Raw genomic sequence first — 18,126 nt, forward strand, 5'->3', positions numbered from 1 at the left:
ACCAAGAAAAAAGTGCCGTTTAAAAGTGGAACCCCGCCTTACAGTCACCTCGTTAAACGGTCATCTCGTTATTATACGGTCACTTTGGTCTTGTCCCGGCGAAACACCCATATATTGTCTAATACGAAAAGCCTGTTAATGCGGCCACCCCGTTAATACGGCAAACGGCCACATTCTGAAATCCCAGCCTGTGTGATCCCTTACAAATCCCGTTTTTTCGGCCACTCAAACCAGTTATGTCCATCTTCAATATTATTAATAGTGCATTTAGCTATTCAAGTTTCAATTTTTAAAAGTTATATCTGCATTCCGGTTGCTTATTAAAGAACCGTTGTTTAGAAGTGCAACTGTGATATATCTGTTAAGAGTCACTCAAGTTAGACCAGTCATGAAATTTGATCCTACCCCCCACTAATACGGCAACCCCGTTAATACGGCCAAATTTCCACGGCCCGCTGGTGACCGTATCACTGTAACTGATAGCAAACTCTGGGAGACAAAAGAAAAAAACGGTTTAATTCTGTTAGTTAGTCTTAAAGGCTCTCGTACTAAACTTTGTAGTTTTTCTTAAAACCCTCAGAATGTCAAGATGCTCTCGGTATGCAAAGCAGAGCAATCACTGACGCACAGATTAACGCCTCATCGGAAGTAGATGCTGTACATGCTGCCTCGAACGCAAGGCTAAAATTCCAAGAAATTCCGAACACGGCAGCAGGAGCTTGGGTCGCTGATTCAAGAGATGAAAATCCGTGGCTGCAGGTTGATCTGGGAGTTCAGTACACTAAAGTGACACGAGTAGGAACCCAAGGAAGGAATTCCCCGGATTTTTCACAGTGGGTAACTAAGTACAAACTGCAGTACAGTGACAATGGAGAGGCAATCCACTACTACAAGGAACTGGGACAAGCCACAGATAAAGTAAAAATAAAAACTCTTTTTCCTTGGCCATCGTAGCTTTAGAAGAAACGAAACACAAACCGCGGTGATAAACATGGAACCAAAACGCATGTTAAACAAAGTTAATTTCCTTGACGTTTCGTATGTACAACATACATCTTCAGAAGTGACCGTTAACTAGATTACAATCGAAATTTAAACGCGAAGAGAAAGAAAAAGACTGGTATCTAATAATATGTAACAAGACTAATAGTTAATAACAAACAGATGAGTGAAAAAAAAAAAAAAATTACCATAATAATAATAACAATACAAAATGCTAGTAAAGAAAAAGTATTTCACTGCCAACGTTTTCATTCAAGGCTGACTTTAAATCACGAATTAACAATGTTTCCTTAATTTTACAATGTATATCTGAACTACCAGTTGCTAAGATATCAAAATTGTCCCATTTAATATTATGACCCGTGGAAGTAACGTGATCCGCAATGGCTGAGGTGTGACCGCTTTTAGCAAGGGCCTTAAAATATTCAGTTTTTCTGTCGTGTAGTCGACGCTTTGTTTTTCCTATATAAAAATCATCACAGTCCCAGCAGCTTGCCTTGTAAACCACCTTAGACATCTGAGAATGGCTGAACCTGTCCTTGTACGGGAAAAAAGATTTGATTCGGCGGGTGTTTCGGAAAATTATTTTAACGTTAAAACAACCATAAAACTTATAGATACAAGATTTAATTTGCTGGGTAATTACTTTACTTTGGAACCCTAAAAATGGTAAAACAATGAAGATTTCTCTCTTGGGAACTGTAGTTATAGGGTCTTTAGGTTTGTTTTGATGTCTATTCACTACATCGTTCATGTTGTACGTGATGATACCACGGGGATAACCATTGCGTGACAATAGTTTCCTGAGATCATCCAAGGCAGACTGTAACGATGAAGACGATGAACAGATGCGAAGACAACGATAAGTAAGGGTGCGGATGAGGTTTATCTTGTACTTGCGAGGTGTGAAGGAGTCCCATTTCGTGTAAAGGCCAGTGAAAGTTTTCTTACGGTAAATGGATGTTGAGAATGAATTGTTATGGCGTTTGACAAGAACATCAAGGAATGGAAGTTCGTGATCCTGTTCAAATTCAATGGTAAATTTGATGTTGACATGTCGGTCGTTGAGATAAGAGAGAAATTTAACAGCAGCGTCCTTATTGTCAAATAAGGTGAAGGTGTCGTCAACGTATCTGAACCAAATGGTAGGACCAGCACTGTTATTCATCACCCACTTCTCCTCAAAATGACACATAAAAATATTGGCCAATACAGGACCCAAAGCGGAGCCCATGGCAACACCATCAATTTGATCAAAAAACTGGCCGTCAAACACAAAATGGCTTTTCTTAGTGGCAAAAACAAGCAAATCCCTTAAAACAGGGCGAGGTAACTTGGGTGGATCAGATAAGGCATATAATTTGTCGAGACAGATTTGCATTGTCTCTTCAAGTGGAACGTTGGTGAACAATGAACTAACATCAAAAGAACACATAAACTCGTTGTTGTGGTTGTACATCTTGGCCCATTCAGCAAAACTAAAAGAGTCCTTCACTGTAAACTGGTTGGTGGAGATAGGTTGAAGTACACGCACCAAATAAGAGGCAAGATTGTAATTATAAGTGTTAATAGACGAAACAATTGGACGAAAAGGGCAGCCAGATTTATGAACTTTCGGAAGACCATAGAGGACACCAGGAGTAGAACCAGAAGGCATTATCCTCTGAAGCGTAACTTCATCAATGATACCACATTGTAAAATGAAGGAAACATTGTTAATTCGTGATTTAAAGCCAGCCTTGAATGAAAACGTTGGCAGTGAAATACTTTTTCTTTACTAGAATTTTGTATTGTTATTATTATTATTATGGTAATTTTTTTTTTTTTCACACATCTGTTTGTTATTTAACAATTATTCCATGAAACCGCGTTGGATATGAAGTGATAAATAACCAACGAGCGCGTAGCGCGAGTTGGTTATGATCACTTCATATCCAACAAGGTCGAATGGAATAATTGTTTTAGTATATTCTTAATCGGGTTTTTGCCGCCGATTTTTATTTCAACAATTTTACAGAGCGGAAAATTTTTAAACTTGGCGCACTGTTTTCCATATAAGGTAAAACTCCGACTAATGGCTCATAGTCGGAGTTTTTGAGCCAATCAGAGAGCTAGAAATGCAATAGTCGGAGCTGAGAATATACTAATAACTATTAGTCTTGTTACATATTATTAGATACCAGTCTTTTTCTTTCCCTTCGCGTTTAAATTTCGATTGTAATCTAGTTAACGGTCACTTCTGAAGATGTATGTTGTACATACGAAACGTCAAGGAAATTAACTTTGTTTAACATGCGTTTTGGTTCCATGTTTATCACCGCGGTTTGTGTTTTGTTTCTTCTAAAGTAAAAATAGCTTAAATTAAGTGAAATGTTTCAATTCTTCGGTTGACACTTGCCAGGTTTTATGTTCATTTATTTATATTAATAAACAGAAGTGAAATGAAAGAGCTATTTTATGTGATTTTGTTACACATAAAATGTTTATGAAAATGACTGAATTGCCGAAAACTGTATAAATGAAATTATCAGAAGGAAAACGACGAAACTAAACTGAAACATTAGCGGCAAATATTGGAGGAGGCTTAAGAGGAATACTGAGCGCTATTGGAATATTATATTTTTTTCCCTAAGAAATATGAAATTTACAGCTTGTAACTGAGCGAAACTCTCAGAGAATATGATTAAACTGTTCATGACATAACTGCTGCTCGATATCTTAATGTTCTTAATCTCCAATAAAAAGACTGTATCACCTGACGAGTGAAATTATGATTACAGTTTTCAGCGATTCAGTCATTTTCATAAACATTTTATGTGTAACAAAATCACAGAAAATAGCCCTTCCATTTCACTTCTGTTTATTAATATAAATAAATGAACATAAAACCTGGCAAGTGTTAACCGAAGAATTGAAACATTTCACTTAATTTATTTTTATATGAAATGATTTCACGCGCGTTTTGTCACGATTCTAATAATTTCCGAGGCTTTAGACGTGGGAAAGTATTAGAATTTTGACACAGCGCAAGAGAAATCAGAGTATACCTTTTGACTACCTTTTAATATCATGGGTGACAAATTACGCTTACAATCGTGAGTTTTTGATTAACGTTGAAATTTTGCGCCAAAATTAAGAAGTAATTTGTCGTTCCTGATACAGTGAAACCCCGCCTTACGCCCACGCACCATCCTGTTGATATGGCCACCTTGTTATTACAGCCATTTATTGTGGTCCGAAGAAAAACTCAGAACCCCTTTAATAAGGCCCCCCGTTAATTCAACCAGATTTTTGTGGTCCGTTGATGACCGGATTAACAAGGTATCACTGAATTATTGAGCAAATAAATTAATGTCTAACATTTCATTGTCTTACTTACTCAGGAATTTGAAGGAAACACAGACAAGGACACAGTTGTATATCATGCACTTAACCCACCAATCACAGCTCGGTATATTCGTTTTCGACCATTGGCTAAGCATGGCTACGTATCAATGAGAGTGGAGCTCTATGGATGTATGCAAGGTATTTTACAAAAAGACAGCTAAAAATGTGTGAAATCTGCACCAGGCGCGAAATACGCTCTAAATTCTTGTTTAACTTTTTGCAAGGTTCATCTGTCTTTTCGTTTTGCAAGATAAAATTTAGCACCACCCGTTACCTTCTTGGATAGGTTTAGGCACAAACGTTGTTCGATTGTTGAATTTTGGACTCACGGTTATTCTTTCCCGCTTATTCAGGCTTCGATGCTACCTTTACAAGTCTCGGAGCGAGTGGAAAAGATGGTCCAAAGTCACTCGGTAGTAACTACACAGGTCAGGATCATGACGGTCAAATTACACTGTCCGACGGTATTCAACGGTGGACTGTGCCGTACACTGGTCAATACAGAATAGAAGCAGTAGGAGCAGCAGGGGGCCATGATAACTACCAGAACAGTTCACAATACAGAGGAAGAGGTGCAAGAATGGTTGGAACCTTCAACCTCTCGCAAGGAGAAATAATTCAAATTCTGGTTGGTCAAGAGGGAGGAATAAGACACAACGACCGGAGTTCTGGAGTTGGTGGAGCTGGTGGAGGTGGTGGAGGAACATTTGTAGTAAGAGGAAGCAATACGTCTTTAATAGTGGCTGGAGGAGGTGGAGGCCTCAGAGCTGTAACATCGAGACACGAGGGATGTGATGCCAGCACGAACATGTCAGGGAATCATGGGTACAAATCATGGTCAGGAGGCAGCAATGGAAACGGTGCAGAGACTGGAGATGATAAGCTGTCAGGTGAGAGTGACCGAGTTACCTGGCGCCTCTGTTTCAAAACGAGTCTTCGTGCAAAATCTTTTTTATGAAAATGGGTTTGATTTGCAAAATGAGGACGAACCTGAGGACAAACTCATTTTCATATGAATGGTTACGCACGAAGACGTGTTTTGAGAGAGAGGCAGACTCGGGGATGGCCTCATTGCTTTGAATATTTTTACTTCACCAAAGTTAAAATCTCCATTTTATTCCCGGTGTTGTAATGTTTGCAAGACAATGCACGCAGATAACCAAGTTATCCAAAATAGATTCCACAAAATCAGTAACGTTTATAATTCTGCAATGTTGGCCGAGAAAACTGGAGGACAAAAAGAATTATCTTAAAAAAGAAGAAACCTGGCTTGCTCTGCATGTCAAAAGAGAGAACGTTCGCGTTCGAAATGTACTTCTCAGACTTCGGAAGCCGCCAAACTGACGGAAACAAGAGACACAACTGTCAGGAGGCGAAGTTTGAACCCCAGTATTTTCGTGTTATTGAAAAACGCTGTAAATACGGTCAGGTAAAAATCTTGTTCATATGAAAGGTAAGCAAGTGAGGATATATGCATTCAGAAAACTCCCATTGCCTGACACTGCTAAATCTAGAATCGTTAAATATATTTAAAACAATCAGTCAAGTGACTTTTGTTTTTCAGGTGGCGGCGGCGGTTTTTACTCCAGTGGAAGAAATGGTACCGTGGAACAGGACGGAGAATGGGGTAAAGGATTTCTTCAGGGAGGGGCAGGTGGACAATCTTGGGATGGCCATGCAAACGGTGGTTTTGGAGGGGGTGGGGGCGGTGGTAGGGGTGGAGGTGGTGGTGGAGGATACTCAGGGGGGAGCAGTGGGAATAATGAAGATGATTCCTGTGGAGGAGGGGGAGGTTCCTACAATGTTGGAAAAGATCAGCAAAGTGATTGCTGTTACAATACAGCTGGTCATGGCAAGGTGATCATTACGTTACCGTAGAAAACGTAAACCCTCAAACGCTGTTTTTATTATTACTAATTCCAGGAAATGAAACTAAAAAGAAGTCTTTGCTACATCAGCTAATGGTCTCGTGGTTAGCAATTTAATAATACTGAGAAGCTAAATTTTTTCGTTGCTTAACTTTTTAACTTTTTTCTTTTTAAGTATTGTAAACTGCCGCTTATGAGCCTTCCCCCGTATAAGCCCCTCCGGTTACAGACCCATGCACCTGTGAGCAAAATTCTACTACTATTAAAAGAGCCCCCCCCCCCCGGATATAAGCCCCATTTTAAGTTTAGAGTGAAATGAGTATAAAAAAACGCATTTGCAAAACTGTTTTTTTTTTCATTGAGCTTAAAAGCCCTCCCGGATATAAGCCCCTCCGTTTATAAGGCCATCCAAAACTCTTACGAAGTTATCAGCCCATGGCATATAAGCAGCGGTAGTTTACGATATGTCTGGTGTGGTCCTCCCACAGATATTATTCCTTGAACTTAGTTTTGTTGTTGGTTTTGTCAAGTTTTCTAGTTCTTAAGAATTGTACTCACGACATATAGCCGTTTTCGGCAGTCTTGCTGACCTTGGTTGAGACCTCCACGAAAGTATACGTCATGGTTCGATTTTACGGAGGATCTATCCCATTCTTTTCAGTGGCCCTTCATCAAGTATTGCTATTCGTCTCGTTGGTGTGTGCGGTTTCTTGTCTAAGCTAAGCCAGGGAGGTCTCTTTAGTTCGCACGGTCAGTAAACCCAAACATGTATGCCGACATTTAGCTGGAACGCTTCGTGCTTGTATATACATTAGGTTAGTCAGTCACACTGTCAGCAGTATGGTAACTAGAATTTGTGCATGGAGAGTAAAAGCTATTGGAGCCCCAAGACTCTCCTTAGTTCTCTCGTGGAAGGTGGTCGACCGTCTAACTGTCCAACGATAACAATAGGTGACGTAACCGATGTCTTCGCTATATAGACTTTCTACCTATGTCGACTGGCCTTGATTCAGTGAGCTTTTTAAATGAATGGCAAATAGGTTTAGGTTCAGCTTGTATATTGCTAAATTTACTCCTTTGTAGCATGAGTTGCCTCTTGGCATTTTTTTAGTGGAATTGTGTCATTTTTGACCTGATATTTTGTCAACTTTGTGTTGGTTTTTCAAACTTTTCAATCCAATCAGTTAGGAACAAGCAACTGCTCGTGTTCTTCGTCAGCATGAAGTTATTTTGGTTTTTCCCAGACTGGCCATGTCAAGAAGGTCACGGACCTCGTTCAAAAGTCCAGGAGTTTTGAATTCTTTGGGATAAATGTGATGTTTTTTCACCGCTAATATAACGTGATTAAAAACTGACGGGGACAAGCGGATAATCACAGAATTCCAATGAAAAGAAACAAAATTCTGGCCAAGTCTTTGTTTGAACAAACCAGCACAGAGCTTTATGGAAAGGCGGCAGTATGTCAGTGTCATCTTAGTTTGAACATTCTTTATCATATGTTTATTAGGGCCCGTTCGGGAGTAGTTTGGAAACGGAGGTTTCACTCTGAAAACGCAGCAAATGATTTTTGACCAGGCAACGCCGGAGGAATTAAAGAAAACATATCAATCACCAGTCATTTTGGATTTGTGTTTGAGGAAAACTCGAACAGCGGAATGACATGATTATTGTGACGTCATCGTTTCCGAAAAGCCCCGTTTTCAAAATGTTTCCCATCGGCACGAAAACGAAAAGCCGGCGTTTTCAAATTCCTCCGGATAGAAGAGCGTTTTCGAAAAGTTGGACTTGTGTGAAAATAAAGATGCGTTTACAAATTCCTCCAACGTAGTGTGGACGGGACTTAAAGGATTTACGTTACTTTTAGCATGCTTTGGTCCCAAAGTGCAGCTTGTGTTAAACCTTGAGTATAATTGAGGCTTTCAGTTGACTCAATAATTTTAAATGTTTAAAATGTAGTCTTGCTACTCATATCATAATTTAGTTGGTGTAAACGGTATGATTTAAATTCTAACATTATCATAACTAGCACTGGAAACTGATGTGTGCGGCCATTTATATCAATAAAAAAGTTATCCAGTCATTTGTTTGCCTCCGTCACTTTTAGAAATTTCTGTGCGACTATTAGACGATAAAAATGTATAATTATTGCACGTGAACTTAGTTACTCCAGAGGGCTAATAACGAAAATGAACCAATCAGATTGCTCTGTTGTCGGTCCAATATTTTCCAAGTATTGGACCGAGCACTGTCCCGACAGAATGATCCCACTTGTTTGGTTTGCTTGTAGTTTTATGGCCTACTTTTGTAAAAGAATTAAATTGCGTGTAAAAGATTCTTTTTCATCCAAATAAGCGTCAGACCTTAGTAAGCGCTCATTGGATCTCGCTCAAAATTAGTAGAATTAGTCCTTGAACGTTGGTTTTTTGTTTGTTTGTTTGTTTTTTTTTTCAGAACATTCAATCGTGCAATAAATCTTTTTATTAACGAGGTTTGCTCGGGACCGCACAGGGAAAAAGATCGGCCCCTGGTACGGACGCTGCACTGAGTCCTTTCAGCTGTCAAGACCTCGGGCCGATATGCCCCCAGTGCGACCTTCGCGATTGCATGGTTAATAAGATATGTGTGCAATATTGTCTGTGTCAAGCATAATTTTAACTTAAGGTGGTTTTCCGTGGGAAACTTGGCCTCTAACAGGCACCTCAGCGCGAGGCATCACGCGATCACCTGAGGAGTCGCGAGATAGCGCGCGGGATTTAAAGTTTTGCAAAACCCACAACAAACATGGCGGCGCGAGGCATACTTCGTAAAACTTTGTTTCCGCCAAGCTTAGTGAGCTGTTTGCGATATCGCTTATTTTAACCTTACAAAGCATCCATTCTTCAAACAATTTCAGAGGAAAAAATTCTTTTAAAGTGGTGTGCTGGAACGTAAACGAAAATTCTTCTCCTTCTTATTCTTCTTCGTCTTGGTCATTGCTGCAGCGCGGTCGTTTTCATGATCCTTCGGCAGTAAATGACAATTATCTCCCATCTTCCATGCTTTATATCCTTGCTCATTGATACGTTTTCAACGTGAGCCTCTTTTCGACGTTAGGTTGAAATTGATTAAGCCTTACTGCCCATTCTAGAGAACCATGATGCGAGAAATCTTCCAACGATATAGTACGGTGCACAGTTGGGAAGACAAGGGCGCACCTCAGGGGATGTATATAGGGGATGGACCAAGACATTTGATAATGTGAGGCTAAAATTGTTCAATGATTCAGGCCGGGTGGACTCTTCCCCTGACATTTCTCGCAATGACACTCAAATATTTGTTCTAAACTAATTTTGTCATTATTATTATCACTGCGTGAAAGCCAAAATATTCTAGAGTATTCTAGACTCGAATATGTGACTGCGACGCAATAGAATCCTAGAGTATTCAAGCCGCACACAACACGTGACGTACACCTGGAATATTCGTGTCGAATATGGTGGAATACGCTCCGTTCATAATCGTTCGAGGATTTTCATTTAAGTATACCACACATCTGTCGTAATCCTAGAGTATGATGGCGAACCCTTTGTAAAAAGAACTTTATAAAAGAAGGTAACAGTTCGGGTGCATAGCATTCTCCTGGAAGCAAAATTTAGACTATGAGTTCAAAGTATATGCGATCTGCGCGTGTATACGTTTATCCTCGAATACGTGATCTTGACGCCAAATTAAAGCTATAGAATTCTAGAGTACTCATGGCGTGTACAACTGTGACGTGGACCTGGAAAATTCTTATCGAATATGGGCATACGCAGGAGCACGACCGTGTATTCGTTCGTTGACCAGAACAATTGTACTTTTTTGGTTTATGTTGTCGGCGCAGCGCATGTGTTTTGCTTGAGTCAAGAAATTTACACGCTTTGTTGTAACTTCGAATTCCACTCATTCGGTTTTGACCGACGTTTTCGGGATAATCACTACAAAGCGATTTCTCTTTGTGTGACTCGTCTCGTCTGAAGTGGTTAACACAGCACGAAACCACAAATTGGACACTACGGGACACGTAAAGTTCCGCAAAGTTAAACTGACTAGAGACACGTAAAGCTGCGCAAAGTTTGGTTAGTAAGAGGAATCAAGTTCGTTTCGGAGAAGTTTTGGTATATTCAGTGGAGAAAGTCCCGAGACCTTCAGACAAATATCTTTTCTCTGTGGGATGAGTTTAACTCCGGAGCCCGCAGGGCAACGAAACTCCTAAATAACGGCCCAATAGCTTCCTCGGTCGACTCCCTGCCATCGTATCAACATTGCATTACGCTTGAACAAGAAATCACAAAATTTATTACAGAAAACACCTTAATCAGATTTTTTCCTCGAGGTTACTTTTGAAACGAAATTGACCTTAAATGTGTTTCGAAACGACTTGTAACGAAATGAGAGAAACGACTTACATCAGCATTCTGAGTGTCCGACCTTCAACAAGCACGGATCAGCGGTTTTCCACATTAGATAGCAGGTTCTCTCGGTTCTCGCGCCATGTTTTTGGCGTCCTTTTTGAAAGGTGTGAAATGTTGAAGCTTGCACCGATCTCTTGGTCCTTTTTCACTGTTTAGCAACTCTACTTTGGCGGACAAAATTCAGTTTACCTTCACTTCTTCTCTGTGCACAATTTCAAGCAGTTTTTGGTGGCATACAGCTGGTGAAAAGATCGATACATACGGAGGTACAAGTCAACAACAACAGGTAAAACGTAAGCCATTGTTGTCTTCCCGGGTTGTCTTGTACGTACGAGTAAGTTAAGCTTAAGTTTTCAGGGTAAAGTCCAGTTGTAATGTTTGCTTAAGATGTATGGAATTGCCTCTGGTTGTAAATGTTTCTTTATCAAGCAGAAGTTATACACTGAAAGTAAATGTAACCTTGATTTCAAGAGGGACAGCAATGGGAATGATGGTGAATTAAACTATTAAATCAAACTACTGTGTAAAATTTACTGATTGATATTATGATATTTTCCTTAGTACTGCAAGCTTGATTTGAGGTTTCCCAGTGTGGATTTACACATAAACTTAACTAACCTTTTATGCGTATTGTATTTTAATCATAGGATGAAGTAAAATTGGTAATGCCTTACATGTATGTATAATCCCTGGCCTCCTTATTTGAAGAAAAAAAGGAAAGCCTGTGAGGAAGAACCCTGACTTACAAGATACATGTATGTATTAATGACTATTTAGGGGGCCATGGAGACTTTTTAAGATTTATTTTTGTAAGAGCTTTTGAAAACTTATATTGGCAAGTAAATTTTGGCATTTCACTAGTCAGTCTCTATATATTTTATATATAAACAAGGTGATTTGCATATCTGTTTTCAGAGTGCTCAGTAGTAAACTAGAGCGTGATTATAACAGATGACGAACTGAGCAACTGTAGATCTGACTTGACATTTTATTACTATTTAGTTTCGTAGTACACAGCTTGTGTGCAGCACTCATGAGATAAAATTGCCAAATGTGAATTTACATCATTACACTGATTTGAAATACACATGCAACCGTTGGAAATATGATAGCTACAATAAGTGAACGCTTTTACAAAAAAAAGGAAAATTGGAAATTATAGATAAACACTGTTACTATTGTGTAACAACGGAAGCTTTAAAAGTTAAAATTTAGCATTTTTCAGGAAGCATTTGTTTGCATGTCTACATGAAGTTATCAGTTCATTCCATTTATTCAGAGGCTAACTCAGGTTTACAAAGGTACTTCTCCCAGAGGCATAGGTTATATTGATTTGAAGTGGGGTTATATGGGGCAGCTTGCTTTAAAATCTTTCAAGTGACTTTGAACTTTCGTTTATTGTCAAAGTCACTTGGAGGCTGCCCCATATAACCCCGCTTCAAGTCGATGTAACCTACGCCTCTGGGAGAAGTACTTTATTATTTGTAAACCTGAGTTAGCCTCTCTGAACAAACAGAATGAACTGATTAGATAACTTCATGTAGACATGCAAACAAATTCCTCCTGAAAAATGTTAAATGTTAAATTTGAAATTTGAAATCTTCTCTTGTATTTCAATAATAACAGAGTTTATTCCTAATTTCCAACTTTCCTTTGTTTTGTAAAAGCATTTGCTTATTGTAGCTATCACATTTCCAATGGTCGCTTTGTGTATTTCAAATCAGTGTAATGATGTAAATTCCCATTTGGCAATTTTATCTGATGAGTACTGCACACAAGTTGTGTAGTACGAAACTAAATAGTAATAAAATGTCAAGTCAAATCTACATTTGATCAGTTCATCATCTGTTATTTTATATATACATTATATTAAGGTACATGTAAACCCTGTTTCATTGATGACCACTACAAAATTCCAAGACAATTTTCTATAGTAATGTCAAACTACAGTGAAACTTTGATATAATGAAGTGCCAAGGAATTGGCAAAGTATGTTCACTATAACAGGGTTTTGTATCAAGGTTCTTTTCCGTATAGTCTACTATCACTGGGGCCATGAAAATCATTCGTTATACTGAGGACCTCGTTATATAGAGGCTCGTTAAATCAGGGTTCCACTGTACTAACCATATTCCTTCCAAAGGTAAATATTGAAAATTGAGTTTTATTACTCATTAAGGTTATTAGCCTAAGGGGGAATTTGTTTGCATGTCTACATGAAGTTATCTAATCAGTTCATTCTGTTTGTTCAGAGTGACTATTAGCCACTCATTTCAGGTTAAGAGCTGAAACTTCAGAACAATATTGAATTTGATACTCAAATTTTGATTGGATTAATTAATGCATAAAAAGTTTGCACCATATCTAGCAAAAAATGAAAGGCTTCTAGAGCTTGCCTACCTTTGTCAGTGCAAAATGAAACATAATCTGTAACCTTGAACATTGTTGCTTGAATCGTTTTTAATGTTTTTAGCCCACAAACTCTGGCCCTCACATCCTTTCATACTTTGTTTGCACTGTAAACTTGATTAATGTGCAACACAACTCTCTCTTATCTCAAAGGCATCTTAAGTATGTTTTTGCATGCACTAGAAACCCAGGTGCTTACAGTGTAGCTTTCCAAATGTGACTGTAAAACTTTTTGGTCATCAATCCTGTCAACACTTAGTGCTGATCTCAGGTCTTGGTTTGAATTTTCAGCTCTTTGTCTTGAGGTTACCCTATATATTTCAGAGTGTCTTGCACCCACGCCATTTAGCATGTCTAATTAAAGCCAATGAAGCTGGCTATCAATCTACACTTACATCTATACCAAGAATTTGGAAATAAAATGAATTGTCAAATTTTTCAGGGTTTCTCTATGCGAGCATCCAAATCACTTTTTGAAAGCTAAGTCAAAGTGAGTCTGCCTCAAATTTTGGACAGTAGCTAGTTTATCATCCATGTCTGTTAATTTTTATTTTGAAATATTTTTTCTCTGAGAGTGATTTTTGAATGATCACTCCACCACTCTTTAATCCTGTTTTGGAAATGTTCTGTAACTTTTTACTGCGATTGAATATGGCAACACACAGGCAATTTTTTTAGTGTTTTGTGTCCAGAAACTGAGAAACAAATTAAATTAACAAGAAACAAAGTTCACTTTGACTTGTACATGTAGCTTTCAAAATGTGATAATAATAATAATGATTTGGACACCAGCACTAAAATGTCCAGAAAAATTTGGCAATTCATTTTATTTGAAAGTCCTTGGTATAGTTTGATAGCCAGCTCTATAAGTTTTAATTTGATTTGGGGTTTACATACAATGTCTACAGATTAAATCAGATGCACTACATCCCTTTTGTGTGAGACACCTCTAAAGGTGTATGGTAATGTTAAGAGGGTTCCAATTGTGAACCAAATAATAATGATGTTAGAGTGGTTTTCAATTGAGTGTCGCAAAACCAAAACCAAAACCAAAACCAATTACTTACCAATTAGACTTCTCAGCTAATCTCGAACTGTAGAAAAACCAAAACCAAAACCAAAGTAATTGTCTAATTACTTTTGACACTCAACTGAAAACCGCTCTAAATATGCAAAACAGCAATTCATTAATTCATCCCTAATTCTCTTTCGTAACATAGCAGCATCTAGTTCTAAAGTTTGCATAGAAAATGTAAGTGTTTTTTAGACTGCTTCTCAGATGGTTCCTTCTGCTTTTTCATGATATAGCAGCATCTAGTTAGAAAGGTGCATGCAAAATGTTATAGAAGTGGTTTTTTAGACTTTGCTTCTCAAATGCTTCATTATGCCTTTTCATAACACAGCAGCATCTAGTTATAAAGTTTGCAAAAAAAAATGTCACAGTTTTTTTTAAAGACTTTGCTTCTCAGATGGTTATGCTTTTTCATAACAAAGCAGCATCTAGATAAAAAGTAAATGCATACAAAATGTTATAGTATTTTTTTAGGTTTTGCTTCTCAGATGGTTCCTTATACTTTTTCATAACATAGGGTCTTGGCAATGTAAATTCTTCCATAGTTTGATGAAAATAAACATACACGAACAAGTAACATAAGTTTTATTATTTCAGTATTAATAAAGTATTATTTGAAATGAAATGAAGATGTCATAACGGCAGTTGTTTACTTTTTGTTGGGATAACATGCATATTGTCCTGGTAATTTTCTTTCTTTTGGGTGGGTTTTGTTAGGAATCCAAAGGAATTTAAAAGTGTGTTACACTCGGCAGTTTGAACACAGTTTGGGGGATATACAAGCTTTGGTATGGGTCCTCAGTACTTCACGTTGGCGTCAGTATTCAATCACGAATACGTTTCATACTTTACATGAGTCTCGTGTTCCAGTCGAACAGGAGACATGAATTGAAGTGTGTCTTTTAGAATACCTTAAAACCTCACGTATGCCTCAGTATTCGAACATGAACACGTTTCAAACTTCGCATGAGTCTCGTGTTCCAGTCGAACACCACAGAACACTTGAAGTGTGTCGTGGAGAATACCCTAAAACCTCACGCATGCCTCAGTATTCAAACATGAACACGTTTCATACTTCGCGAGAGTCTCGTGTCCCAGTCGAACACCACAGTACACTTGAAGTGTGTCGTTTAGAATACCTTAAAACCTCACGTATGCCTCAGTATTCAAACATGAACACGTTTCATACTTCGCATGAGTCTCGTGTTCCAGTCCAACACCACAGAACACTTGAAGTGTGTCGTTTAGAATACCTTAAAACTTCACGTATGCCTCAGTATTCAAACATGAACACGTTTCATACTTTGCACGAGTCTCATGTTCCAGTCGAACACCACAGAACACTTGAAGTGTGTCGTTTAGAATACCTTAAAACTTCACGTATGCCTCAGTAATCAAACATGAACACGTTTCATACTTTGCACGAGTCTCATGTTCCAGTCGAACACCACAGAACACTTGAAGTGTGTCGTTTAGAATACCTTAAAACGTCACGTATGCCTCAGTATTCAAACATGAACACGTTTCATACTTCGCGAGAGTCTCGTGTCCCAGTCGAACACCACAGTACACTTGAAGTGTGTCGTTTAGAATACCTTAAAACGTCACGTATGCCTCAGTATTCAAACATGAACACGTTTCATACTTCGCACGAGTCTCGTGTTCCAGTGGGACGCTTCGGAACACTAGCGTGTTGTCTGAATGAACTACGCGGTAGCGTATATTACCTGCATAAAACCCGTTCTTGACGCCGCAATACATCTTTGGCTGTGAAAAATGTGACATGACTTTCGTATTCATAGCGTGCGATTCTCGAAAATTAGAGCATACTTGACGTATTCATTAGTATTCGAAGACGTTCACGTCAGAAGTGGCGTCGTGCATCGCGTGTTCCAGTCGCAAACTCTCGAACAACTGAGAGTATTCGAAAATGTTCGAGTCATAAATGATCGCTATATCTTCGAAGAACATCTTATGCAACATTAATCTACCAAAACGTGGCCCGTATGATTTATCGAACACTTCGAGTCATTCACGAGTATTAAATTTGAATACGGAAAAACAGGCCGGATTCCTCTAGAATATTCCAGGTGTATTTCGAGTCAGCCGTAATCGAATACGTCAGAACATTGCGGCATACGCGGCGTGCGTCGATCCGTATTCGAGCGAATTCGGGCCCGAATATTTGGCTTTTCGCGCAATGTATTTTTTTTATCATCATGATCATGAGGGCTTAACTTTGGTCATTCGACGAGACGTGGTGCTTTTCTTGTGGTATAGAAATGTGTTAGACAAGGATGACTGCTTGACTCGGAGTCAGAAGAGCGTTTATGGCCTGGTGCAAATCGACAATTGGAGTCGTAAGCGGATTCATAAGCTCGAAGGAATCGGAATCGGGACAATCAGAACGTTTCCATAGTTTGTCGGTCTTGGACGCAGGACCAGAAGAACTAACTAATCGCAAAGCCCGGAATCGAGCATTGTGATTGGTTGATTCTTCTGCTTTCGCTTTCGACTCTGACAATTTAGTTTTCCCTGGATCATAAGTGACGGAGTAATAATCGGAATCGGTATTCCGTTTGTGTTATTTTCTGGTCGGTGCAACTGTAGAGCTTGATGGTGCAGTTTTATAGGCGCAAATTTACTTTAGCTATATTTCCGTGTCCGAAATGTTTGTGCGAAATTTTTCCGAAATATGGCACAGAGATTATGTGTACTCTTCCGTGATATTTTGCATAGTTTATTTGTGCAGAAGTTATCAACATTTTAAGCTATTATTTTGACTCTTTGTGTGCAGAGATATGTGCAAAACTAACAGGAAAAAAGGTAGCATTTCACAGAGATTTTATGCGCTCTGAGCGCATAAACCTTTTATAGAGATAACCAAATCTCTGTATGGCCGCGCGTTTAAAGAAATCGCAATTTGCAAATAAAGGAAGTTTAGATATTCGAAATACATTTTATTAACAAGTTTTATTGAAGTCTTAGGGTGGTTCTAAATTTTCTACAATTCCAGGCATCTGTATTTGACTTGCAGATACTTGTATGTTCCCCCGCATGGATCGCCACCAAACACTGAGTTTGCCACATTCAGCTGACATTCGGTTTCGCCATTACACTGGTCCCGAACGATTTGAAGAGAATTGCTGGCACGACAGTCAATGTTGCTCATGGCCGAATGTAAACAAGTATCCCGATCCAGCCTGTCATAGTTCGCGTCTAGTATGCTGATTTTTTTCCCTTTTTGGCAGGTTATTTTTCCATTTTCCCCCTCGCAAATGACAAGAAACTGTGGCTTCTCTGCAGAAAATAAAAAAAGAAAATTAAAAGACGTAAGACGCAGAGGAAGAGGCATTAAAATGAAAGGAAATACTCCTCTAAGTAATCCCACTCTTCTCAAGGCCCCAAGCGTTATTTTTGGTCTCATTCTGGCTTGAATTTCCGGCAATTTCAAGGGAGGGACGAATAAAGGGGACAAGCTTGAGGGGTATGCTGAAATTTCTGGAAATTTCCTATCAGGAATTTCCATTCATTAATTTGACTCTCCTCCCAAAATGTTCGGAATTTTTGGTTGAATGGCATGGTTCGCTTTTCGGAATTTAAACAATTTCCGGATTCTTTCAGTGGAAGCTTTCCAAGGAAATTTCTGTACCATTTGTCCTCGTTTCAAAATTTCCGGAAGTTTTGTTTGGATAGAAAGCGCCCAAAAGTTAAAAAGTTTGCGAAGTTTCATAAGAATCCATGGATATCTCTTGGAAATATGGGACCTCGAACTTGCTAAGAAATGTATGCAACTCGCTCGTCAACATCTGACAGAACGAATGAAGCTCCTGCATTACAAAATTTACACCATACAAGGCGCCCTTTGATAGGTTGCTTCAGTCGTGTACCTAGTTACATGATATTTTCGCGACACGTCTATTTCACGATTGTTGAGGAGCGTATGTTTCGCGAC

General features: G+C 38.8%; 2 protein-coding genes across 2 annotated transcripts in view; both read left to right on the plus strand.

Moving 5' to 3' along the window:
• Positions 1 to 18,126, plus strand: part of LOC145488887 (uncharacterized) — a 163,806-nt gene that overhangs the window by 86,006 nt on the left and 59,674 nt on the right. The window lies entirely within an intron of this gene.
• LOC145488870 (uncharacterized) lies at positions 601 to 6,273 on the plus strand. The gene is made up of 4 exons (XM_081467696.1): positions 601 to 918; positions 4,386 to 4,527; positions 4,743 to 5,279; positions 5,954 to 6,273. The coding sequence occupies exons 1-4, from the start codon at positions 601 to 603 to the stop codon at positions 6,265 to 6,267; spliced, it is 1,311 nt and encodes a 436-aa protein (XP_081323822.1). The 3' UTR covers positions 6,268 to 6,273.

Source organism: Orbicella franksi, chromosome 6 (assembly GCF_964199315.1).
Source record: "Orbicella franksi chromosome 6, jaOrbFran1.1, whole genome shotgun sequence".
NCBI lineage: Eukaryota > Metazoa > Cnidaria > Anthozoa > Scleractinia > Merulinidae > Orbicella > Orbicella franksi.